General features: G+C 41.4%; 1 protein-coding gene across 15 annotated transcripts in view; it reads left to right on the top strand.

Moving 5' to 3' along the window:
• IQSEC1 (IQ motif and Sec7 domain ArfGEF 1) overlaps positions 1-25,084 on the top strand; it is a 352,209-nt gene that overhangs the window by 195,627 nt on the left and 131,498 nt on the right. For 8 of the 15 annotated variants that reach the window (XM_074603167.1, XM_074603176.1, XM_074603168.1 and 5 more), the window contains one exon: positions 2,447-2,491. The exons of 3 other annotated variants lie outside the window; for them this stretch is intronic. In XM_074603167.1, the coding sequence (XP_074459268.1) occupies positions 2,447-2,491 (45 nt within the window). Of the gene's footprint in view, positions 1-2,446; positions 2,492-9,586; positions 10,454-25,084 lie in introns of those variants that run through there. 4 more of the 15 variants (XM_074603172.1, XM_074603181.1, XM_074603182.1 and 1 more) reach the window with 4 other exon arrangements.

Here is a 25,084-nt window from a genome sequence, read left to right as displayed (position 1 = left end):
TATTGCCGCTCTGTGTTGCCAGCTACCACATTGGTCAGGTCTGTGCCTTTCTCTGTTTTGGGCTTTTTAACTGCAGTTACCAAGTACATAAACCCCGTTACTAATAGCGCACTCAACTGCTTTTAGTGGCAGCAGGGAAATTTCTAGAAAACTATTTCAGTAAAAATAGAACCTGGTACCCGTGTTTTAGCCCCAAATTGGGGATTTTTGCTGTGTGAACTGTGCTTTTTCCTATATCTTTGAAAACACGTGCAGTTTAAGTTTCTGTCTTCAGAAAGAAAATGAGGTATTTTTAATGAAGCTGTAATCCTGCTACTTGTGATTGTCTAAGGAGTCCCTGAGGTCACAACGTGCTCAATGTCATTCGGCACCACAATCAAGGTTGCACTGGGGCTAATCAGCGCTGCCTTGTGTCTCATTACCATCTCTTCTTTATGCGCAACATATTGTCACTGCACAAAGACAGGGGCTGTTAAATATTTATTTATAGTAAGAAGGGCCAAAACTGTTAAGATTTTTTCTTTAAATCTGCGTTAAAAGCAAGGCAAAAAGTCACGCTCAGTGAGCAGGCTGGCACTTCCGTGGCACGCTGTAGTAAGCAGTAAACTTAATTATAAGTAAATTAAGTTCACCCTTCTCAATTGTTAAACTAACAACGAGACACAAAGCCAACATATGTAAGCCACCCCCTCAATATTCATCACTATTCACAAATCTTGAACTCTGAAAGCAAACAAATTACAGGGCGGAATAAGCTTCTAAAAGCTATTTTAAAGCTTTAGTGCTTTAGTTAAAAGCTGTTTGGACAATATGGTTTGTTTCCATTCCTGTACAGCTAATTCTTGCATGTGCTGTGTTTATGGCCTCCACCCTTCACACAACCCTGTTTATTTTTGTAAACATACCGGTAATCTTGGGATTAAAGGTAAAGATTTGCGATTGAATTACAAATACCCACTGTAAATATTATTAAAGCAATTCTAATGCTGATTTTATGAACCTCCATAGACCATACACATTTATGATTATATGAGCAAAGATTGATCTGTGGCAGTTTGTGTAAGGGATATAAATGGATAAATGCAAATAACTGTTTAAAAATTTCTAACATGGTGATGGAGTGTTCATTATGAGGCTTTGGCTAATGTTTATTACAACCTGTGGGAAAACTGTTTTCACCCTAGAAATTTAGCTATATCGTATATAAGTTTAGAATAAACCTGAAGTCATGCATAATGAGAGCAAGTCTAATGAGTAATACCACACTACATGTTAAAATATTGCTGTTTAAACATAACTGTAGTTGTAATCACCTCGGTACTTTCAGTATCTTAACTGAACTTTCTGCTCCAGTAGTTCTTCAGGAAGACTCTGTAGGTGGGGTTTTTTGGGTAGAGAGCACAAAGCCATGGAGCGTAAGGATGACTGTTCCGTTAGCGAAGAAATTAAGTAATCTGATGGCCAGCATGAGAAAAGTCAGCAAGAGGGCAAATATAAGAATGGAATTTAACGAGGCTCTCGCAGAATTTTGCCAGCTCCCTGTTGTATGCACTGGGCTATTTTGGGGTAGTGGATATACTGAGGATGAGAGCACTGGGGCTGGGGATACGTACTTGTGACTGCACAGTGCCATTCTTCTGTGATCACGATTTGGTTTATGTACGCTGCCCTCCTCTGATGCTACTCTTTGCCAGTAAGCCTTCTGGTGAGGACGTTTTCTGCATCTTGAAATTACACACACGCCCCTAAACTAAGCTTCAACGTTAACTTCATAACTTGCTGAAAGACAGATTATGCTCAGGGACAAATTTCAGCAGGCGTGATCAGAGAGTTAATGCAGATGTGTCTGTTGTGGGGCAAGCTGGCACCTTCAAGAAGGATGTTTGCACTGCCCGAAGTTCTCAAGCATCTACAGTGTGAAGTTTCTGCCCCTTCCTAAGTCAGGCTGTAATACTTGGATATGCTGGGATATTCCGAGGGTCCGCACTGCTGCAGGTGAATTGAGCGGAGATTTTATTGCGAAGTGCACACAGTGCAAGACTGGAAGTAGAAGACGGGTTCTGGAAATGCTTATTGTAATGGTGCATACAGCAGAACTTGCGTCAGTCATTCGTAGAACAAAGTATTGTCGTTCATGTATAACAAACATGGAGGGGTAGAGTGCCTTTAGAATATTGAAAATTGATCACGTTTTGACCAGTTCAGCAAAAATGTTTCTGTACATCCCTTTTCTCTAGTGTATAGGAAATGGCTGTTGGGGGTTTTGTTTGGCGTTTTTGTTGTTTTGGGGGTTTTTTTATATGCGTGTTTAATGGCATGCTAAGTATTAGAAAATGTCAATAAAAGGGAGGAAAACGTAAAGTCGTTAAGCATTTGACATTTAAGGACATAGTATTTTTGAATAGTTTGAATACTTTATAATTTTATTCTTTTGCTATCATCCCAGGACCTCGTTGGAAACAGGAAGCAGCATCTCAACTGATCCGCTCAGGTACTGTAGTAGTATAGATGTTAATTTTAGGTTTGAAACAATAGAAATGACCTCTATTCTGTATCGGCTCTACATCACATAACTTTACCTTCCAATGCATAACCAGTAAAGGCATTGACCAAATAGCTGGATTTTTCTGTTTGAGAGGGGATAGTTTGTTCTTTTCCAGGATTTCCAACTTGAAACTCAGTTCTAGCTTCAAACGCTGTCTATTTGTTCTCAGGGGAGCATGAAGGGGAGGGAGGGAAGGTGTGTTTGTGCACACACATGGGCGAACCATCTCTCTCTCAGATTTTTATAACCTTAGATTGTGCTGAAAACATTTGACCTTCCCTGGCAGCTTTATACTGCTTTGAGTGAACAATACTGATTGTGTCGAAATGTCATTCCTGTTTTCCATTGCTCAGCGTTTTGATAAAAGTACATGTATAAACTTCAGAGAGTACTGTCATATGAGTCATTGCAGTAACTGAGATTTTACTTTGATCACTCAATTTAGAAAAAAGTACTTAGCGCACTGTTAACATTGCATATCAAATGGGCGCCTTGCATCTTTTATTCTCATAGTTGCACATTAAAGAGCGCATCAAAGTCACAGACTTCCTTTGATTAAGTTGGGGCAGAGTCCCTTTCTCTCCAACTGACGGTTGTTTTGGTACAAGTCTTCCTTTAGAGATGTTATGGATTGAGGGTGTGACTTTTTCCCACATCATGTAGTTTTAGCCTTGCTTGAACAAAACATTAGCGGAAACTGTTCTGTTTAAGCTTAGTCAAATTAAAGGCCCTCTCTATTATTAATCTTCCATTATTTTCCAGTGTATGGTTTTCTGAAAATAAAGCATATGCCTTATTATCATTTCCTGAAAACAAACACACCCGCCCTATGTTGTAATATTATCTTGTAATAGTATCTTTGTCTTCAGCTCAGCAGAGCAACACTGGACAATGTCCAGTTGTGACTGTAGTTCTGTTCCCATCTCCTGGTTTGACTGGAACAGTGTTTCATTGTGTGGTAGGACAATGCAGGAAACAATGTCCACTTCCCTCCTCCTCCCCCCCGCCCGGCTTTTCTGGGAACTTATTTTAGCAAGAACATCATATAGCTGGTTTGTGATTTACCATTCTCTGGGATGAGGTTCCCAGAACCAGGTGTTGATGCCATTTTTATTCCAGGCTATATAGATCTTTGTGAAAATTGCAGATTTCATTATGAAGATTTTCCTTCCAGTGGAATTTTTTCCATGGGAGGCTATCAGTGAGAAAGATGGAGAAGGATTAGATGTAAGAAGTGGCTGAATTTTAACATTTGGTGGGAAAAGGGAATATTCTTTGAATAGGTTTAGTTGCACTGAATAGACATCTTTTCTAGAGACTGTGGGGGTTGAATCATTTTAAGTTGCTATGAGATCATAAAAACATGGAATATTTCCCTGTTGTAAACTCTTTTCAATAAAATGAGACCACGTGATTCAACATCCGTCAACATGGCCGCTGCCATCGCTGCATGGCCTCGTGAACCGTAAGTTGAACACGCACAGTATGCGTGGGAAGTTCAGAGCCCTTGGCTCTCATTAGTATGCGCTCAGTGGGTAATGCCGTCTTAAGCCTGCAACAGAGAGATGCAGGCTGGGATCGAGTCCTTGATCGCGCTTCTTTATATTCCAAACAATAGTTTTATAACAGCTTATATTCTACCTTTGTTTACAATTTTTTTTAAGCTGTAAATTATCAGAGATTTTGAGACTTTCTTCTTTATCCCATTCACTTTTATAAAACCTCTGTGCTCAGACATCTCCTAAACTAATTGAAACAGATAACCTTAAGAATACTTGCAAATTTTTTTACAGAACTGTCTTTATAAAAAGTTATTTGGAATTAAATGCACTTGCCTGGGGTAAGTCTTTTTGAATTTTGAGAATTGGGGTGAAATAATATCTGGGAGTTACCAGAGGATGTAAAAAGCTACTCTTTAACTACGAATGAAATAATTTTGATGTTTAAATACTCTAGAGTAAAACAATCGTAGAGGAGACATTAAAGAAATTTCCAGGTTATATCAGCTAAACCAGTGAATTTTTCCTAGGGTTAAATAATTATTGAAGAAACGCCATGTAAAAATCTAGTCGACTTCGGTAGATCAAATAAGCCTGTTCTGGAGCTTTAATTAAACAGAATGAATGCTATTATTTTTAAGTAAAATGAAAGATGGTAGAAGACTTCTTATTACTGAATGTGTTCTCATAAACCTGTTGAGCAAATTTGCATTTGAGTCACCCATAAAATGGAATGTGCCAATTAACATGAAGCCAGCCGGTGTCCTGTCAAGCAATTGGTATTTTCTAGTCAGGCTATTTTTCTTGCATTTTGCTCACTTAAGTTCCTGTCCCCATCAACAAGGTAAGTTTGCTCTCAAAGAACCACTCTTCTAGTTCTCACCTGCTCTGGAACGTTGAGATCCAGACTTTTCATTTTGTTACGTTTCAGCTGTACATAGATTCCCCACCAGACAGATCCATTTGTGTCCCCTGGATTTATTTAGACTGCGCTCGGATTCCGTAGGTTCAATTTGAAAGTAACGCAATGGCAAGATCAGAGAAAAGCCCAGTGCGGTAAAGAATAAGAGCTAATGTGAAAAAATTGCTTATGTCCATTATAAAGAGAAAAATCGGTACAAATTAGCATGCTCTCTCTATATGTATGTATATTTTGTTTTGTGCAATTTCTTTCATAGTCTGCACAGTATTTGTTCTGGGTATTTTGAGTTGGACTCCGTCAGCTTTCAGCTGGTAGCTGAAAAGTTTGTGTTCCATAATATCTAAATCTTAATGTGGGCCTTCTGGAGTGTTGTATTGCCACACCTGTTTCAAATGATCCAGAAATTTAAATGTTTCAGCTTTGCAGATATTCATGGCATATTTGTTGTCTTCTGTAACAAATTGATCAACTGGTGCTTGTATGAGTTTCGAGAACAGACATGCAGAAAAGATATTCAGCATTAAAAGAACAGCAAATTTCTTACTATTGTATTTCATGAAATTTTGGCAGCTTAGAGGCTTAATAACCGAAAATGAAGAATAGTACCAAGTGACGATTAAGATTCATCTGTGGGGGAGTTGCATAAATCTGAGAGCTGTTTGAAGCAAAATAACTTTGTTTTGAGTTACTGGAGGGTTTCTAGGAAGCAGAGCTTCCCTTTAAAGGGCGAGCGGGGGTAAAGGAAGTAAAGGGAGGGAGCGGGTCAGGGGAGAGAACTTGACTTTATGTCCCTGATTCTCTAGGCGTCTCTATAGACCATGTCACCAACGTGTCCAGGTGTCACAACAGCGCGGCAGAGCCCGAGAGCTCCCTATGAACAGAGCTCTTCCATTTTCCCTGCTTGGGAAGGGATACTTGCTGAAGCGGTACCCAGAGTGCATAAGGCAGCCAGGAAGAGAGATCTGGTTCTCCAGAGCCTTTACCATGAAAGCCTTCCTTCTTCTTTGTATGAGCAAGCCAGAGCATTTTCCCACCAACTTCCATGTGGAGAGTGATTTCCAGGATCAAGAAAGGGACCCAATGTACAGGAGCTTTGTGTGTTGTTCTGTTCTGTGCGTAACGAGGCCTTAAAGCCTCCCAGGAACTATTTCAGCACCCCTTCGGTTGCGCAAAGATCTTCTGTACACCTTACATGTATTCCTTCTATGATCCCCACTTTTTAACGTGGTGTGCCCAGGGAGTATCGTGGAATTTAGTGTGGGAACCACACTATCTTGGTCTCCTGATACTCTTGAGCTCCACAATGTACAAATTGCTAGCATGAAGTTTTTGTGTGTGGCGGTTGATTTCACCCTGGAGTTGTGAAAGTCATGAAAGGCTTTCTTACTAGAGGCTTACGATTTCTGTATACTCCATGTTAGTAGGCAGATACACTGTTATTCTGGGCAAGTGAAATATTTTTCAGGAATGTTCCTGGCATATCACTATAAGGGTGTAAGTAAGTAAATAACAGTAGTTTAATTTATGTATTTAATGAAAGGTTAAAGGTGTAGCAAGACAGGTCAATTTTCCTGATTTCCCAACCCGATGTTTGAAATGGGTGTACTAGTAACTCTAGCAGGCACTGACTTCTTGCTGGGGTTATTTTATACAACGCTTTCCCTCGTCGGTGAATTGTTTTACTTCAGCCTCAGAGCTTCATGGCTTAACAAGACACCATCCCTAAAAAAGGAAGTGTTGTACTATATGATTTTCCACTTTGCCCTTTTTTTTTTTTAGTGGCTGTTTTTGAAAGACTTGTCAGAGCCTTCAGTACGCTGCTGCCAGAGCTGCCTCTGCGTAGCAAAACTCTGAAGGACTATAGAAAATTACAGCAAGCTGCTTGCTTACCGTGCCACTGCTGAAGCTGCAGCACATCCAAAAAATCACTACGCTGATTAGGCCTGGGAATTCTAAGTCAAAGGTTTTGGGAAATGCCTTCCTGAAAGAACTAGTTTTATATCCAGGGTGAGCGTGAGATGAAGCTTAATTTTCTTTGTTGTTTTCCTCTGGAAGACAAGTAAAAATGAAGAACATGTTGAGAGCATGGTGCTTTTCATTTGCAAAAGTCCTAATTAGCATTTTCTCTGCATGCAGTGCAGTATAATCAGTGTTGGTTGCTGTCAGAAAACTCATGGCTACATAGCTTCTACTCACTGAAAGTCTAAGATTTAGAAGTAAGTAATTGAGGTGACAAATAGCTGCTTTTTTTTTTTTTTTTTTTTCCTGGAAAGGGGTATAGTGGAGAGAAAGAAATTGCTTTGCAGTATGAACAAAGGATAAGTTTTCAGATAAGTCTCATTGCAGCATGAAATCTTTGGATGGTGTCTCTTGAGCTTAATTCTGTCAGTATGGCTTTCCCCTTCTTCCTTCATCCTGAGAATAACAGTTCTTGTTTACGGGATGAGGCACTCCTTGCTGCTGCTGCTTTTTTTTCTTTCTTTTTTCTTCTTTTTTTTTTTTTTTTAAAAGGAATCTCAAGAAATTCAGGCAGAAGAATGTTCCAATAGGGAAAACTCTAACTTTTTTTTTTTTTTCCCCCCCACTATCTGTTTTGTTCTTGGAAGTAAAGGGAAAAAGGTTTCCGTGTTATCCTCTTGGCAGTATACCATAGGCTTTGTAAGGGACCAGCCCAGCCCGAGCCAGGAGGCAGCACCAGGGAGACTGGGGAAGGCTGGGGCTGGCCAGGAGGCACTGGGTCTCAAGGGCCTTTCACTCAGTTCCTCTTCGAGAAAACTATCCCTGGAAAACAGCGACTAATATTAGGGGTGAAGAGCTGGGATGGAAGATTTTGATATGAAAATCTAAATATCCTTAGCATGGTGGCATCACTGTCTTGAAAATTGCCAAGCTAGTGAAGCCCAAGGGAACATGAGTTCAGGAAGAAAAATAGACTTAAACTTGCATTGTATTTGATATTATTAGGGAACTTGCTTCTCTGAAGTAAACAACAGTGTTTTCTTAGGAATCACTGCAACCAGCTCTGATGCTGGTCTGAAAGAAAGAAATCACAGTGTGTAAATGCAGGCATCGCAGGCAATTGATTATTTTAAAGAGAATCTTTAAAAGACGTAATTTTTTAAAAGGCCCAAATCAAATGCATATCATGTTTGTGCTTTTTCATGCAGGTTGCTTTTCTCCTGATCTGTTTGTTTCCACCACTTATCCTACCCTGTACGATATATTTTTAGGGAAGTACCAGACAAAGTGTGACATGAACATTTTTGAATGTTGTCTGGGCATAATTTACCTATTTCTTTACTTCGCTAATGAAAGTGCCAATTCTTACTCAGGCATATTAATAATTTCATTTCAAGTAAACTTACAAAACCAGTTTTCTAAGAAGTTGCAAGGCACTTATGTAAATGAGCGGTGACAATGAGCAAAACCAGAACCCCAAAGGATCCCTAAATATAGCTTATTATCCAGGCACTTGGGCAATGAGATATGTCTCCATGGAAAAGACCCTCAAGTTAAGTTTTAGGGGTTTGGTATTCTTTTCGTATTTTTTGAACAGTGTTAAAAAATTTTTTTGTTTTTTGGGGTTTTTTTTAAAAAAAAAACAAAAACAAACAAAACACCAGTGGTCCAAGTGCCAGAATCTTTGCTTTTAAGTATTTCTTCAGATTCTGATTTTGGGTTTGTTGTTGTTTCTGTTGAACTCTTAAATTCCTATTACCTCTTTGGTACTGTTGCAAGCTACGTCCTAAACGTTGACTATTAGTGATCTTCAAAAACTCAACAGAATGACGAATACCCAAATTGCAGTTTCTGAAAAAGTAAACAGCAAACTGCACATAAGAATTGGTCAGTCTCCACTAGGATACTTGTTATTAATTAACAACAACAACAAAAACTTTAAAAAAATGATAAATTGCTATTGAAGTCTTCTCTTGTGCCAGGAGGGTTTCCTGCCAAATCTTGCTCAGAGCATCCTGCGAGACTGGGGGGTCCTTGAAAGCAAATGTGCCCGCTGGTATGGAGAGGAAAGAATAAGAGGGGGGAAAAAACATGGAAGAATTGGGCCAATGTCTTTCATAAAAGATAGCAATTAACTGCGGGCTCCTGTCTTTTCAGAATAAAAGCAGTCTGCTTTTACCGTGTCTAGCCAGAGGTTTTAAATAGCAAACGCTGCTAATTTTGAAATTCCCTTCAAAGCAGCTCGCAGCTAATTGCTCTGCGCTCCCTGCGGAACCGACACGGCTTTGGGCTGAGCTGGAGCTGCCGAGCTGCTGCTGCTTTGCATCGCTCATCCTTAGCTCGGCCCCGCCGCCGCCGAACCCTCCCTCCCCGGCCCCGCCGCCGCTCCCGAGCCCTCCGCGCCCCGCCCGCAGCCCCGCCGCCGCCGAGCCCTCCCTCCCTCCCCGGCCCCGCTGCCGCCGCCGCCGCCGCCGAGCCCTCCCTCCCCGCCCGCCGCCCCGGCCCCGCCGCCGAGCCCTCCCTCCCCGCAGGCCAATGGCGGCGGCCGCTCCCCGCGGGATGTCACCGGCGTGTCCCCGCTGCCCCGGCAACGGCGGCGTTATCGTGGCTCGGGCTGCGGCGGGGCTGCCCCACCGCGCACCATGTGGCTCAGATGATTAGTTTTGCCTCACGCAGACCTAGCTGGCAAAGTGTGTTGGGAATAAGATAAGCATAATTTGGTTTGTGAGTGGGGAGGGTCTGCACTTCTGCCTGTCTGTCTGGTTTTTTTTTTGTCTTTTTTTTTTTTTTTCTTCCCCTCCCCTGTCATAAGGAGCCCACAGTTTTCATAGGTGCTGGCGGACAATGGAGCTGATGTGATTTACACAGGAGGAGCTGATTAACAGAGTTGTGTGCTGCTCTATTTAAAAAAAAAATAGAAAAAGGAAAAAAAAAAAAAGCCTGCTGGTGTGATTATAGGGCAGTTGTTGTCAGATCTGATTGAGATAATTGCTTGTATTTTCCAAAGTTCTGTGAGCTTTAAGGATGCTTTCCAAAGGTCCTTCAGAAACCTTAACTGGAATATATACACGTCGTTTGACCAGAGGACTTTTAGAATGGCCTAAAATAGCCAAAAGGAGAAGTGGGATTTCTGTGTAATAACGGTTATCCCGGTAGTACTGGGACTTTTGGAAAGATAAACTGCCATCAGGATCAAAGAGCGCACATGAATTTGTATCCTTTGTGCGACTGCCTCTTTGTATTAAAGTAGGATACTGTAACTGTGCAGGTGCTGTGCCATGTGCATGACGAGCTGCATGTATTGGTAGCAATTAGAAACACTTAATGCTGCAGCAATAAGGAGAGGAGTGTGTTGGACTGGATTTGAGTCATTCAAATCATAACAAAAAGAAGTCTTGTGTTGTTAAAACCTAGCTGCAGACTGCAGTTGCTGCAGTAGAAGTATTTGAAAATGCTGAAGTTAAAGGCCTTCTGCTTGGATTACTGGCAGTTTTTATGTCTCCAGCCTCTTCACGGTTTCTATAAAAGGTAAGAAAACATTAACTCTGAAATGCTTTTCAGAACTGGGTGGCTGCACATGATGCCACCAGTGCTTTTCCTTGCTGTTCTACTCTGTTGCTGAAAGGCAAATATGCAGGGGAAAAGGGAGTGGTAGAGAATTAATGAGAACTTGTGACAAAGATTGTAAAGCTGCTTTTTTATTGCATTAATTATCAGGCACTTTTGTCTCTCTGCATGTAGGTATGAAAGGTGATGATGCTGTTTGGTTTTAACATTTACTTTAAGTCACATCACTCAGCTAAGGCTCAGTTAGTAGTTTTTCTTCTCTGATATTTTATCTTTAGGCACGGTAGCTTGTGTTGTGTAGTGTACAGACTGTAAATAGCACTAGGAGATTAATTGAAATGTCATGGAAATTTATGTAGTGCAGAGATGATCTTTTTTTTTTTTTCCCCAAGATATTTAGTGATATAATAGTTCATCTTTCATCTCCCTCCCAGCACAAAGTGCACATCACAGGCATTGAGAGCAATGGGCACTTCACTTAGGCGGGTCTGACACACCACTTCAATGATTGATGGTGAATGGTGATCATAAAGAATAGGACTGGGTGTCGGATGCATTGAGCTTGCCTATTTAATGGAACAGCAAAATAAGCAATTCCATTTAACATGTCCCTGAACTTCCCCTGATGCTTTTTAATCTAAACTTCTGTTTTCTTGCTCTTGATTTACGCTACTAAGCAGAGTTTTTGAATTTTCTGGGGAAAAAGTGGGGATCACTTCATTGTTAACAAAAACCATGCAATTCTTTAAAACAGGATTCTGTTCTTGTTATGTACACTTTCTGCTCTGACTACCTATTGTCAGCCTACAGAAAGTGCTTTGTACTAAATGCTAATTGCAGTTGAATTTTTCATGCAGTGACTGAAGGCTGGAAAAGGGAACTGTTCCAATCTTTTTCAAGGTTTAAGGGGTGCCCCGCACTTTCTGGCATTGAGTAATATAGGACCCTCATCTGTGACCATTGGCTTGGGAAGTTTCAAAAGATAGCTTTATTCTCCTCCTCTTGCAGCTTTTCACAGATTTCATTTCTAAGCCAAAAAATTTCCAACCCATTCCCAGCCCATTGTAATGTCTTCCTTGCTGAGAAACCATATAAAATAATAGAAATGTAGCCAGACTGTTTTGACACAAATAAATGCAACTAAACTAAAGCTTTATGTCTTGGATTCCTGGCAAAATCCCAGCTTTGTTGCAAATGAATTACTGTAGAGTTATTCTACGTTTCCCAATGGAAACCTCTGCGATAGCTACGGACTGTCCATTTATTTCCTTCCAGATAGTTAATTTAATTGCCATCAAAACCTAGGTGTACTTGAGCCCGTCTCCTGGAGTGTGTTTGGACGAACAGAAGTAAAAAGAAGACTTAAGCGCTTAAATATCAGATGGAAGCACTTTGCCCTCATCCTTTCGAGAAGAGGAAAGTTGCAACTTTCTCATGTTTTAAGCAAAATAATTTCTTGATTAAAGCACAGTGAAAAACAAATGGCCCAGAATAAGAAACTTAAGTGCAAGAAAGTTCGTATTAAAAAGAAAAAAAAAATCAAAAACCAAACCCAAACTTTCTTGAGACTTACTTTCAATTGCTTTTTATTAGTAATTGTCGATTGTTTAAAAAGCTCTTGGAAAAGAGCCAAGGGGTTGTGGGGAAGAGTTTTGGATGTGTCTGGGTGTATATATTTCTTATTTTTATCTATAACATGAGATAATCAAAGCAGGACTTAGGTAACGTTTCCATTACACGAATTTTTAGCATTAGGGTCATTGCCTGCCCTCTGTTGTGCCTTGATGGTGTGGGGCAGATGGGTCAGAGAATGTAGGCAGGAGCAAACTGTAGGACATTGCCTTACGCCGCCACTATTACCTGGTGACCAGCCGTGGCTCGAGGTGAAGAGGTGCTGTGACAAGTCTTGGGGGAAACAGTACCACCCCCCAGAGCCTTCCCCATGTACAGGTAGTGCTATGTCAGCAGATGACTTTTCAGAGCAGACATGGAGATGCTGTGGAATAGCTGCCCGCCTCCCACCTAAGCCATGTGTTCCTGATCCTGCGGGGTGACTCAGAGACTCGTTGCTTGGCCATGAGAGCCCTGCTCATCGCTCCTCGTGCACGCACCCTCCCCAACAGTGCTTAGCAAGCTCTACATGACAAGAAATGTGACTATTCTCTTTCCTTTTGTGGACTGTCTGAGCAGAGCATGACTCTTATCTTCAGTTACAGTCAGTGCTCAAAACTGGTAACTGTTTCTTGTTGCTTCAGAAGCTCTGTGGCTTGCTGTTCTACGTTCAGAAATCAAGCTGTGTTTTCCAGCTTTTGTTACTTAGGGAAGTCTTGTGGGACTAGGTCTGTTGCCTGACCTAGACAATTCTGATTTATGGTCTAATTTTGCCTTGCACTGGGAGACGCTTACGTGGAACTGTGCATCTATGTTGAAATCCATGCACTTCCAGAGAGGTCCATGCAGGGTGTGTTGGGTCTTGCAGCGTTCTCATGGGATGCGCACACAACACGTACACCCTGCACATAGGCAGCTGGGTGGCAGGAGAAGGCTGGCACACTCTGCTGCTGTTTGGGAAGTGGGCTCCTTCTTCAAATCCTTGAGAACAAGATTACACGAGGGGTTCAGGCTGACTGTGGTGGTGGCCCGTCCCTGCTGCCCAGAGCTGTGGGGCTGGGAGCGGGACAGGAGGACGGGGCAAATAAGCAAATCCTCCTCCTCGCCTGTAGTTGTAGAGCCAGTTGGGGCACTGCAAGAAAATAGTGATTCTGGATGATGGGACAGAGTAAAACTAGGACAATTTTTGCCTTCTGAGGTGGCAGTTTTCAAATGTATTCAAGTATACATGGTAAAAATCCAATTCCAGAACTCTTGATAGCAAGCTGTGCCTGTGACATTCCTGAAGAGAAGCCCAGGTAAGGGCAGACGCCCAACCTAGAGCAGAGGGCTTCTGTAGGCTTTGCAGCCCTTTGGCAGAATTGATTGTGAGATATATTTTCTCAACACAGCAAGGGAAAGGGGGAAACAGGACAAAATAAACAAACTGCACTTGTAGTCTATTTCTTAAATTTGGCAGTGACTTCAGTAGCCAGGACTTTGCCCATCACATGTATATTCACAAAACAAAGTTACTGCAAGGTGATAGTAATGTGTATATAAACTATCAGCCTGCTTTTATCTAAGTTGCAGCAGATTGTATACAGCAAACTGGGGGGACTGTGGTAGAAACCTGATCCGAAAAATGATTGATAATTCACTAATTTATGAAAATCAAACTTGTGCGCTCTGTTGCCGTTAACACTGAGCGCGTTTTGGTCAGTGCTATATAACCCCTCACAAGTGCTGGGTTTTGGTATCCTTTGAATACAAATAGTAGCCATGTAGAGATATATATTTTGATAACAGATTAAAGTGTAAGATGAGCAAATCACTGTAGTGTTTCTGTGGGATTTTGAGGATGAATGTCTCATGCTTTACTGAATGGATTATAAAACCATGTGACTGCAGGGTTAGCATGTGAAAGTGAAGATTTTCTTTAGCCAGTGGGTGCGTCGTGCTGTGCCTTCTGCCAGCTGGTGTGTAATAGCCCAAGCGAGAAATTGTTGCCATTAGCATTGCATTAGAGATAAAGCATAAGGTGAGAAAATTTGTGACTGGCAGTGAAGGCAACTATCATCTGTAGTTTGGGGGGAATTTTTCCTCTCAGAATGTCTTCTTGCTAAGATAAGAGTATTTTAAAAAACATAAAGGAAGTGCCAAGTTTATAAAGGATACTTTGCTGGAATCCAGTTGCTTGACAAACAAAACAGGTTTTAAATTATATCTTCTCACTTTTCATTTTTCTTCCATCAATTTGGTCTCTCTAAAGGAGTCCCGAGTCTCCTGCAGAACAAGTAGGGCCATTTCCAACAAGCGTCCCATTCCAGCCACCCCGATGCAGTAAGTGAGCGATGACTGGGCTTTTTGAAGCAGGGATTAGTTGAAATTGTTTCTGCTGGTCTTCAGTTGGGACTAACAGTTCCAACAGTGTGATTCAGGGCAGATTGAATCATGCGCTTAAGCCAGTCTCTGGGCAAGAATAGGTCTATATTTTGGTCTATGATTCAGTCCCATTAGGATGTTTCAGTGGTGATTGTAAATGAAAATGCTTTCATGAATTTGCTTGGTAGGAGCAGCTTATTGCTGCCATGCTAGAATATCACAAAGTAACTGAGTGTCAGAAGCTACTTAAAGCCACTCTAATATTGCACTCTGCAGGGCACCAGCAGCTCTGTGCGCATCCTCTTTCCCACTCTGTTATCCAAGACAAATTTGTAGCATTTGAAGCCATTAAAGGAATTGCCAGCCTTAATTTAGATGCAGTTTCAAAGACAGCACGTGTGCTTTAAATGATCTATGTCAGGATTGTCCTCTAGGTTAACTCTTTGTTAAAGAGAATGTGCTTTGATAGTCTTTGTTCCTCGTTTCTGGTGTTAACAGCATGGACTCTGCTTCTAGGATTATGTGAGGTGGGTTCAGATGTGCCAGATGACATCCTTGCTAACAGGCACGCAGCCTCTTTCCTTTAAGTAAAACGCAACCTCTTTCCTTTAAGAAGTGGAGCCTCTTTCCTTTAAGTAAAATGCAGCATAAAAAAAGATGCAAAGAACTCAATTGTCCTGTGTTACTAAATAGTTAAAGGGAATACTATTGTTAAATTCATTATTTAAAAACATTTAATAAAGGGGAAAAATCTATAGGTGTTATATACAATAGTATAATCCTGTATTCCGGTAACAATAGCTGTGTATTAGTTACACATCTTAGTAACAGTGAGCAGGGGGGAAAAAAATCATCCTTAGGTTCTAGTTCTTGAGAGCAGGGAACTTCTGCTCGCTTACCAACGGTGATGTCAGATGGTTTGCTTTTCTTCTTGCTGTCATCTAAATGATGAGCTCCTTTGCAGTATCTTGAAAAAAAAAAATAATAGCAAAGTGGGTGGGAAAAATTACTGAAGCTTTGTCTTGGACTTGCATTTAGAGTTCACCATATATGTTGTTAGAAACAAATAGTTTGCTTTCACTTGACAGTGACTTCATCCAGAGCAGGGCTGAGTCATAGGCCTGTAGTACAGCGCTGTCTCCGGAGGCTCGCGTTGGCAGCGTTTACGCAATTGCAGAGCAGCTGAGAGCATAAAATTCTCTCCTTCTCCTTATCCCCCCAAATCCACCATCCTCTTGAAGTACAACCTGCAAAAAAAGTGCAGATTGCAGTATTCCCCCTCAAATAAATACACAACATAGCAAAATGCCTTAAAAACAATCAGAGGACTTTTCTACACTCAGGGAAGTAAAGTAATTTCCAGCTGAGAAATTTAAATTAAAAATACCTGAAATACCTGTTAATCTGGTTGAAGCCTTCATTGTAATGTAATTAATGCTACTTTGTATCTAAAAAAGAGTCTTCCTGCAAGTGTTCAAAATGCATTATTCATATGCCTTAAATTTATACTTCTGGTTTGTCTTAACTTTCCGCGCTGCTCTTCCTTCCTACCTGGTGGACAGACATCCTACAGGATCCCTTAACTTTCCATCCTCTGATTTCACCGAAGTGTGCTGTGGGACTTAGGCATTGCAGGGCAAAAATCCTGCACGAATACATGGGGCTGTGTGATTTCTCTCCCCGTACCACTGTTGTAACTGATAAACTGGGTTTCAGACCGGAGACAGTTTTTTGCATATATGCCTTGCTTTTTTCTGCTTCTCTGCATCATCAGTAAGTCAAGTCTCCAGCCTTTCTGAAACCTTCCTTTTCCTTCACCTCCTTCCCTCTTACACAGGAACCATCTGTGAGTCCTCAGGATCTCCATCTTTCACACTTGTCCAGAGTTTAACCTTCCACGAAACTTCCTTCAAAGATTCGTGTTAGGGTTTTGAGGAGCCGTGGTATCTGTGCTGGGGCTGTCACAGATGCGTAGCTGGCGGTGCCTGCCCTTAGCTGTGCCCCTAGGGAGCACGTTGTTTGCCAGGCTTTTCTTTCCGTTGTTTGCCAGGCTTTTCTTTCCGTTGTTTGCCAGGCTTTTCTTTCCGTATCTGGTCCTTACTGTATTTAGATGCAACTGATGGGCAGCCCCTAGAGCAGTCACATTTTAATTGTGCCTTTGGCGATGTGCCCTGCAGAGGGGGATTGGAAGCTTTCTGAGTTTCCTTTGATAGTTTTCCAAGATTAAGTCGCAGAAAAGGGAGTCTGGGAGCACGGTGGAGGCCTGGAGACATATGAGGAGTCTGTCAGAAGCTGCAGCTGGAAGGGTGCTGGAGGGGCCTCTTCAGAGCAACACAAACTTGCCAGCTTGGTGGGGATGAGAGGGGATGCCCTTTATCAAAATGCCAAAATCATGCTGACTCTGTTCCACAGAAGGACTGGTATGTGGATGTCACTGCTGTAAACTCCCAGGAAACTTTGTGTTTTGCGTACTCCTAGGAATGTCTGTGAAAAATCAGAAATGGAAGTTTAAAAGCGAAGGAATGAAAATACAGTGAAGGCTAAGGGGAAAAATGTACGGTGAAAATATTTTATTTAACCCCCTTCTCCTGTCTACTGAAAATGTTGACTTGTTAAAAGTCGAAGGTTTAAAGATTGTCTAAATTGTCTAAAAAGACAGAATCCTTTTCAATCTAAAGATTTAAACCCCATCCACTTGTAAGACTACTTTCAATCCTTAATTGGTAGTCGCTGTTGTCTAAAGGGAATGCTACCTAAGTTAAAAATAGGTCTGGAACTGTCCCGTCAACCAAAAACATGGTAGCTCTAACGCTCGCATTTTCCTTTTGTCAAATGACCTGTCAATATATTCTACGTAATAATAGAAATGCTGTTAAATTCTGTTTCGTGAACATTTTGTCCTGGTAGAAACTTCAGGAAAATAAGCAAATTGCCTTCTTCCCTCTTGAAAGCTGCAGTACACGCGTTTCCTCTTCACAGGAGTGTTACACTAACCTAATTTAGGATGAGCCTATGCAGAGTTAAAGTAGTAAGATTATCTTAGCTGCAGACATGTCATGTGTAAAGTGATGCATGCATCCGGAGCGCGGGACTTTATCAAAAAGCGAATCAGATAAGGTGTTCTGGGTGCTCGGGTTCTCTGAGCCACTTCATGGTAACTTCCGTGACAGGGGCTTGACACTCTGGGCTCCTCTCCCTGGCCGTACCGGCAGAGCACTCCGCTTATCCTGCAGGCTTCCATGCGAAATAGCAATGAATCTCAGGAGGGGGGAGAATAAGAGAATGTGAGACTCCAAAATAAGTGCTGCCTTTCTATTAATATCTTTTTAAAAGTAATACACCACCTACAACTTGTAAAGGAACCTTAGCTCTAGCATTTTTGAAGACTTAGAGTGATTTATGTCCCCTGTAATATCTTTGCCTGCAGCAGCTTTGTTGCCAGTGTAAAAAATAGAAAAAGGATTAAAACCCTCTAGTTCTTTTCTCTCCATTACCTCCCTACCTTTCCACCCAACATTTTTTTTTTTTTTAAGAATCTTTAAGTACTCTCCGTCTCACAGTGGGCTAGTATTTGCTCTGGGTTCTCTTAGCCATCAAAACCATTGTGAGAATCCTATTATTATTACTAAAATGTGTGGTATGCGCTTGGAAGTGGGCAAGTTGAGGTCTCTGACAAACAACTCCTGTTGAATTTTGTTCCAGTGTTTTTGAGATACTGATTCTTCTGATTGTTTTGGCTCTGCCGTTACGGCTCACTGCTTCTGCGTACAGTCAGCAAACCCAGAAATGTGTGTGTCTGTCTCTCGGGTGCTTTAGGTCATCTTGGTGCAAACTCACCTGCATCAGGAGTTCCAGCCAGCGCTCCAGACTGCGGATCAGAGCAGCTGAGCCGCAGAGGGTCCTTTGGGCTGGCTGTGGTAGGCAGCGATGACCTCTCAGCGAGGCAGGGGGGGCTCTGAGTGGGTGCATCTTCACTTGCCTCAACTCTTTGCTCCGTTCTGATAAGCCACTTGAGAGCGCTGTCATCATAGCATCATCTTCATCTGAATTAGTGATTGCATCTGTTTGAATTAAAGATTTCTTCCCATAAAAGGGATGCAAAATGTTTTACAAAGCCGAGAATTGCTTTCCGTTTTACAGAAAGTGAAATATGCAGCTTCAGGAGACCTGGTCTGTCCACTCAAGGTAGAAATGTGGAAATAAACTGGGGGAAAACCTAAGAGCAATGTGACCTTCTGATGCACTTTGTAATTGTGCCTATTAATACATCCACTGAAAATAAAACAGTCACTCAGTCTTCTAGGGAGACATAATGATGCTAGGTCTGGAAAAGCCAGTGTACTGAAGTGGGAAGAAATTTTGGAAGGAAGCAGAACTTCTCCTTGCACCTTCCTGTCGTAAGTTGTGAGGACAAAGCTTGTAGTACACGAACCATTAGCAGGACAGTGCTGTGGGTCTGGACACAGCAGTGCTGACGTGGCTGCCGAGAATGAGAGTTGTGCTGTAGGTGCTTGCAAGCAGGGCGTATCTAATAAAGATTTCTGGGGAGTATAATGGGAGGAAAAATCCCAGCAAACTAAGTATATCTGTATGGGGAGTTCTGCATGGTCCCATACAAAGCGTGACTGGGTGGATGCAGTGATGTCCTGTGAATGGAATCTGTTGTTTTATTTCGAGGGGAAGAGATAACTGAAGTTTTCACTGCCACACCCAAAGAGCAATAACAAACCAGCCAGGCAGCAACTGGCTCCAAACAGCCCTTGTTACCAACCCACGGTCTCTGCATTGGCTGGGATTTCTTGGCCAAACGTGTGAGTGTGGGAGAAGCCTGTCACTGGAATCATTACAATAGATTATGATTGATGTACAAAATGGAAAATCCTTGTCAAAAGACAGACGATGCCAAAAGGCCCCTGCAGTGCTGGGGCTCATCTTGACTTGTCATACAGTGAAAGCAAACAAGGCTTCAAAAAACTGAAGTCATTTGATATGCTAATCTGTGCCTTGTTTCAGGCATAGTAATGTCACTGCGAACAAAGGAGAAGAAAGTAAACAGCTAAGACAAAAGGGACTTACTGTCTTATTGCTGCTGGAAAAGTTCCTCTATTCCTGAATAACATTTTTCTTAATAGTAAGAAATAGTTGATCAGTCAGTTTCCTCTTTGATATCTGTTCTGTTACCTCCTCGGTAATCATAGTACGAAGGAGCTGTTTTTAGAAAAGGCAGCCCATCATGAGAGACAGAATTAGCCATAGGTTTTGATTAAGCACCACTTCTTCACATCTGTGTATGTACAGAAATCGTCAGCTATTAGCTGATGCTGTTAGCACTTGCGCTTGGTGGAATCTGGCACTGTTCTCCCTGCCTTCCTGAAGCTTTACAGGATGCTGTTAGGTTCGAACGTTCCTCTCCAATATCGTTTCAAGGAGCATTTCACAGCAATCTGTTCTTCGTATTTACATCAGAATAAATAGCATTTGTTTACATCCGAGATTTGATCATAGAGCTGAAATACTAGTCATATTAACCCATTACGTGATTTGCATGATATTTCACATTTTCTGGATATACGTTATTTTGTCTTTGCAGGTTTTCTGTCAGTTCTGCATTCCAAATTTGGGCCTGCCATTCCCTGCAGAATTAATACTTGCTTATTGGAAGGCTACCTTGATTTTTTCCTAGGTCTCACTGGGAATTAGTGGACAAACTCAGCTCATCAGGACAGGAGCTGAAATGCTCTCTGCACTATTTCATAAATAGTCTCCTTGCCATGACAAATGCTGCAGCAATGATTTAAAAAACAACAAAAAACCCAACAACCCCAACACAAACCACCCCACAGCACCTCACTTCTCTCCTGTGATGCCATTGCATGTTATTTTAATCCGTTTGGTCACTGGTTGTGCATCAATTTTTGAAACATGGATGAAGAAGGTGGTTAAAATGCTGTTCTCTTGTAGATCTTATCCACCTTAATCTGTCTTTAGAAACAAATAAAATTACTATTCCTGCAGATGCTGGTAATATCAAAATACTGCAACTGAAGGTGAATCAAGGAGTGTATAATCTAAATACATCAATTGCGTTAAAGTCTCAAGTATAAGCTCAAAGAGATGTAGTTGACACAAGCGAGCATGCTGTTTGATGCCTTTATACTACGCAGAAAATGAACTACTGGTTTTATACTCCGTACATAATTCAAGCGTACACCATGCAAAAATCATAAAATCTATCTTGTAGGCACTTCATCTCTCAAATTTGCAAGTTAAGTTAATGAACAGGGTTCAGCTGGTCCTGCCCAATCTTACGTAGCTTTTTCCGTCATTGAAATGTATTCCAATGATTATGTTAAGAACAGATGTATAAGTTTTCTAATGTAATTTTTCTTCATTAAGATTTAAAATGTACAACATGCTGTGGAACCTGTTCTGACTTTTTTTATGAGCCATCAATAGTTTGCTCCAGGAACAGTTGTCAGAAACCCCCCGAAACAGAATATATTTCAGAATAGTAGTAACAGACACGAGATCCTAGACAAAACGGTCTTACTCAAAGTGGAGTTGTGCAACAGAAAACAGACTTTTAATCATAAAAGCATACTGTTCTGTGAAGAAGTAGCATGAACTTAGTTTCTTGCTTAATTAAGTTTTGTAATATAAACATGTATCTGATGTCTTTGATCCAGAAGCGCCCCTGATAATCGTGCTGTTGACCTCCTGGTAGAGAAGAGAGTGTGGTTTAGTTGGCTGAGCGAAGGCTGAGGAAGTTTTAATCTGTCATAGCAACAACACTGACTTTCAGGGTGGTCTTGGAGAAAGCAGAGCAGAATTTAAAGGGCTTGTCCCTCAGTTAAAAAGATGAACAATAATTACAACAACAGTAATAGTACTTTTCTCTAAGCTAGATTCCATGTGAGTGTGTGTTGAGGCTCAAATGCTATTCAAGCTTCTGGCAATAAATGCTGTGTGTTTAAACTTACTCCTAGAAAAGCTATGGGCAAAAATCTTCGGCTCGATATAAAGAAAACCCCAATCAATCAGTGTAAATATTTACATTTGCTCATAAATCCCCATCATCACGGAGAAATTGTGTGCTACACCATGTATGGGGTTTGGGATTTTTGAGGGGTATATAGTGTCATGAAGACAAAACCCCATTATCATTTACCTGTCCACAAGGTTTCAGCACAGTCAGAGAAGCCCGTATGCACAGTGAATACGTTGGGGTTTGGCTTGGGTTTTTTTGGGTTTGGTGGTTTTTTAATCAGATCTTGGCATTTTATTTTTGATGTAATTTATAGGCTGTGTCATAGCTGATATTCACTATTGAAAGTCCTAACTTTGTATGTGTTCAAATACGGCTTTGGAAAATGACTCATTACTTCTTTTGGCACTAAAAAGTTTATTACAGTACACAAGAAATTTTACAGTTGAGAGTTTGTTCAGCCTAAACCATTTGATTTAGTGTGTATTTGGTAAGCATTTACAGTTCTCGTAAGTGATTTTCTAGGGTTGTGTTACTGGACTGTTTTTTTTGAAGTGAAATAAATTAGAATAACTTTTCATAGGTGCTGCATGGGTAGGTTTTTCTCACTTGACAACTTGGAGCAATATTATATGTGGCTTTCTGGACAGCCTCTAATAATCTCTTCTGGCTTGCAAATAACGTAAACAACGAGTCTTGTAAATAATGTAAACAACGAGTCTTGTAAATCATGGAGAAAGAAGTAACCCGAGACTTCAGATGAGAAAGCTGGCTTCTCTCTGAGTTCATTTGAGTAGAGGTCGGAGGAATCACTTGGAAATCGTGAATCAGTGCTTGGCTGCTGCGTGAACCTTGGACTAACTTTGTCGTGTGCTGCTAAACTTACTTGTTCCTTGAGTTACTTGGAACCTTTTTCACTTTGCAAACACTTCAGAGAAGGTCATGAAGGGAGATGGCAGTGCAATGTGGAATCTGATGTGGAAATACTGCATTTCTGTCAGGACAATCAGGTACGGTAAGAATATATAAAACTTTATTTTGTGTTTAAGTCTGAAAACTGCATGCATTAAAGGTCGTCTGTCCTGCTGCTTGTATTCTGTCACTCTACATAGTTAACTCTAAGTTGTCTGAGGTGATTCTTAGGCTAGATTCTTACTGGTCCTTATACTAAAGCCGTGAAAAGAAAAATACAGGGTTACTGCAAAAAATCTTCAAGCAAAATGGGTTTTATTATTTCATCTTGGAAATACCTCTTTCTCATTTACAAGCAGGCAAAAGTTGGAATATGAAATAAACCTTATTTTCATTAATACTTACCTATACCTTCTCTTTCTTACATCTCCCAAATCCAGAGATACGGCATTTGTTCATGGCAAACCACAAGCATCGTTTGCTTCAGACAAAGGGGAAGGGGGCAGAAGAGGAGGTGGCTTTTATGGCAGAATAAAACTCTGAAGTTTCAAATGTCTCTAAGCTAGCGTACTGCCACAATCTTACCTGTGCGCGTTATATGAAAACGCAGCCGACTTAAATAGGACGACAGGCTGTGGCTGCTGTGCATCGCCAGTCACATTCTTTGAGTGGTTCGTGTTTGACATGCTGTGTGCTCCCTGCCAAGCGCAGTTGCTGTGGATTCCAGTAGAGTTTATTCCAGGAATGGAGCTATTAAGCGAGACGCTTGGTGATTGTACGTTCTCACAGCAATTTTATATATTTAAAAATAGCTAGCCATTTTCATGCTATAGTTTCTTCGTGTTACACGGTTATATGATTTGAATGGTATGTTTTGTCATGCAAGCTTCCCTTGAGAAATCACATAATCTAAGTAATTACTGCATTTCACACTGCATAATTATTCTGTGCTGAGGAAATAGTTTAGAGAGCCTGAATTCCTGTATGAACTTTCATTACAACCCGAATGAGACTGTGGAGAGATTTTTATCATCAGGATACTGAAATAAAGCTAAAAAGTCCCTTAGTTCCCAGCAGACAGTGAGTAATACAATAGAAACTGAAAATAATCCCGGAGAGAGGATTCGGTTAAGATAAAAGTCATTTTATTTACGATCAGGGTTTAGAACCAGAAGCAGAGGGAAAGCCTGAAACAAACTGGATCAGTGTTTAAATCCAGAGAAAGAGTCTTTACAGCACAGATGTTCCTCCCGACCTTACGACTGCTGGAAATGTCTGAGAAAAGTCCTGCGCAAAACTCCAGAGTTAGAGAGGTGTGTGTTCCTACTAAGACGAAGCTTCAAAGGTTCCTCGGAGCACTTGGGTGTGGGCTGTTTTCCTGAAGTTTAACGTGCAAGTTGTGCACAGCCACTTCTTTCTTTTATCAGTGACCTTACTACTGTTCAGAACGTGTCGGTTGAATATTAGCTTAATTGCTTACAGCAGGGCTTATTTATAGAGCAGCTTGCTGGCCCCTCAGCTAGTGTAATGCAAAGTAACGTCCCTCTTTGTTACAGCACTATGAGTATTTTCAATTAATGGGTTTGGTTGTTTTAACAGATCCTATTTTCTTTGGCAGCGCCACCAATGAGTTTGGGAGCGTAAAATAAAAGATATTTTTTCCTATGTGGAAAAAGATCTCTACCATGTTAATTTGCTTTTCTGATATCCTTCAGAAATCCTGGAACTCCCCCTGCATTTTGGAAGGCTTCAGTAACCATCCTGGCTCATGTTCTTATCCATCAAGTATGAGGCTACACCAGTCTGTCTCCCTCTCTGCCTCCTCCCCTTTCCAGTGGACTGTGAAGCCCATGCAGCCCCTGCTGGAGATTTCAGTCAGCCTCAGTGTGTTTTATACCGGGAGAGTGAGTTTGGTTTTTTCCCCCCTGCGTGTAAGCCACCCTGGTAAAAGCATTTCTGCCCACCCTTCATGCCGCCGCACTGAAGAGCAGTGTATGGCACTGACTACACTGGCCCGGTTGTACTACAGCTCCTTACGTATGCGCAAGGCCTGAATGAGGGTTTTTATGCCTCACTGAGAAAACAGTCCCGCTCCAAAAGGAAAACTATTATTAACTGGGGTTTAGGGTTGGTCTTGTTTCCATTGGCCTCCAACAGCTTTAAAAAAAAATATTTGACTGAGTCTTTGTTGTCTGTTTTAATTAGACTGTGTGGCTTGGGGACAGAGAGATCGTCTACATCCATGTATGTGTGTTTAAATGTACATGACTAGACCTTAAAATCATAGAGTTGTGCCTGTTAGCAAGGAGAAATACATGTGTAGTACTAGAATAAAATGCAGTGGTTTGCTTTTTGCATAGGGGAACTTTAGTTACTGCTGGAATAAGCTTAGGAGAGAGCAGGATGGTGCAATGTGGAAATGTTCTGCTCTAAGTGATTTTTTTTCTTTTTTCCTTTCTGTGTTGGCCTACTTCTAGAGCAAAATTTATAAAGATGAAGGGATTTCTTCACTAATGTACCAAAGCAGGGCTTGTGGCACTCAACATGAAACTTCTGTTCTTTGAAAGAGCTCATTTCTCTGAGCCCATGTGAAGCCTCCAGTTTACCAGGTTATCTCCCAAGGCAGGGTCTGCCTACACACCTGGAACATGGAACATGCAGTGGGGTGACGATTCCCGAGCTCCGGGACAGTGCCTGCCTGGAGCTGGTGTTCCCAGGTA

Source organism: Larus michahellis, chromosome 10 (assembly GCF_964199755.1).
Source record: "Larus michahellis chromosome 10, bLarMic1.1, whole genome shotgun sequence".
Lineage (NCBI taxonomy): Eukaryota > Metazoa > Chordata > Aves > Charadriiformes > Laridae > Larus > Larus michahellis.
The sequence above is the reverse complement of the archived record's forward strand: the minus strand, read 5'-3'. Positions and strand labels throughout refer to the sequence as shown.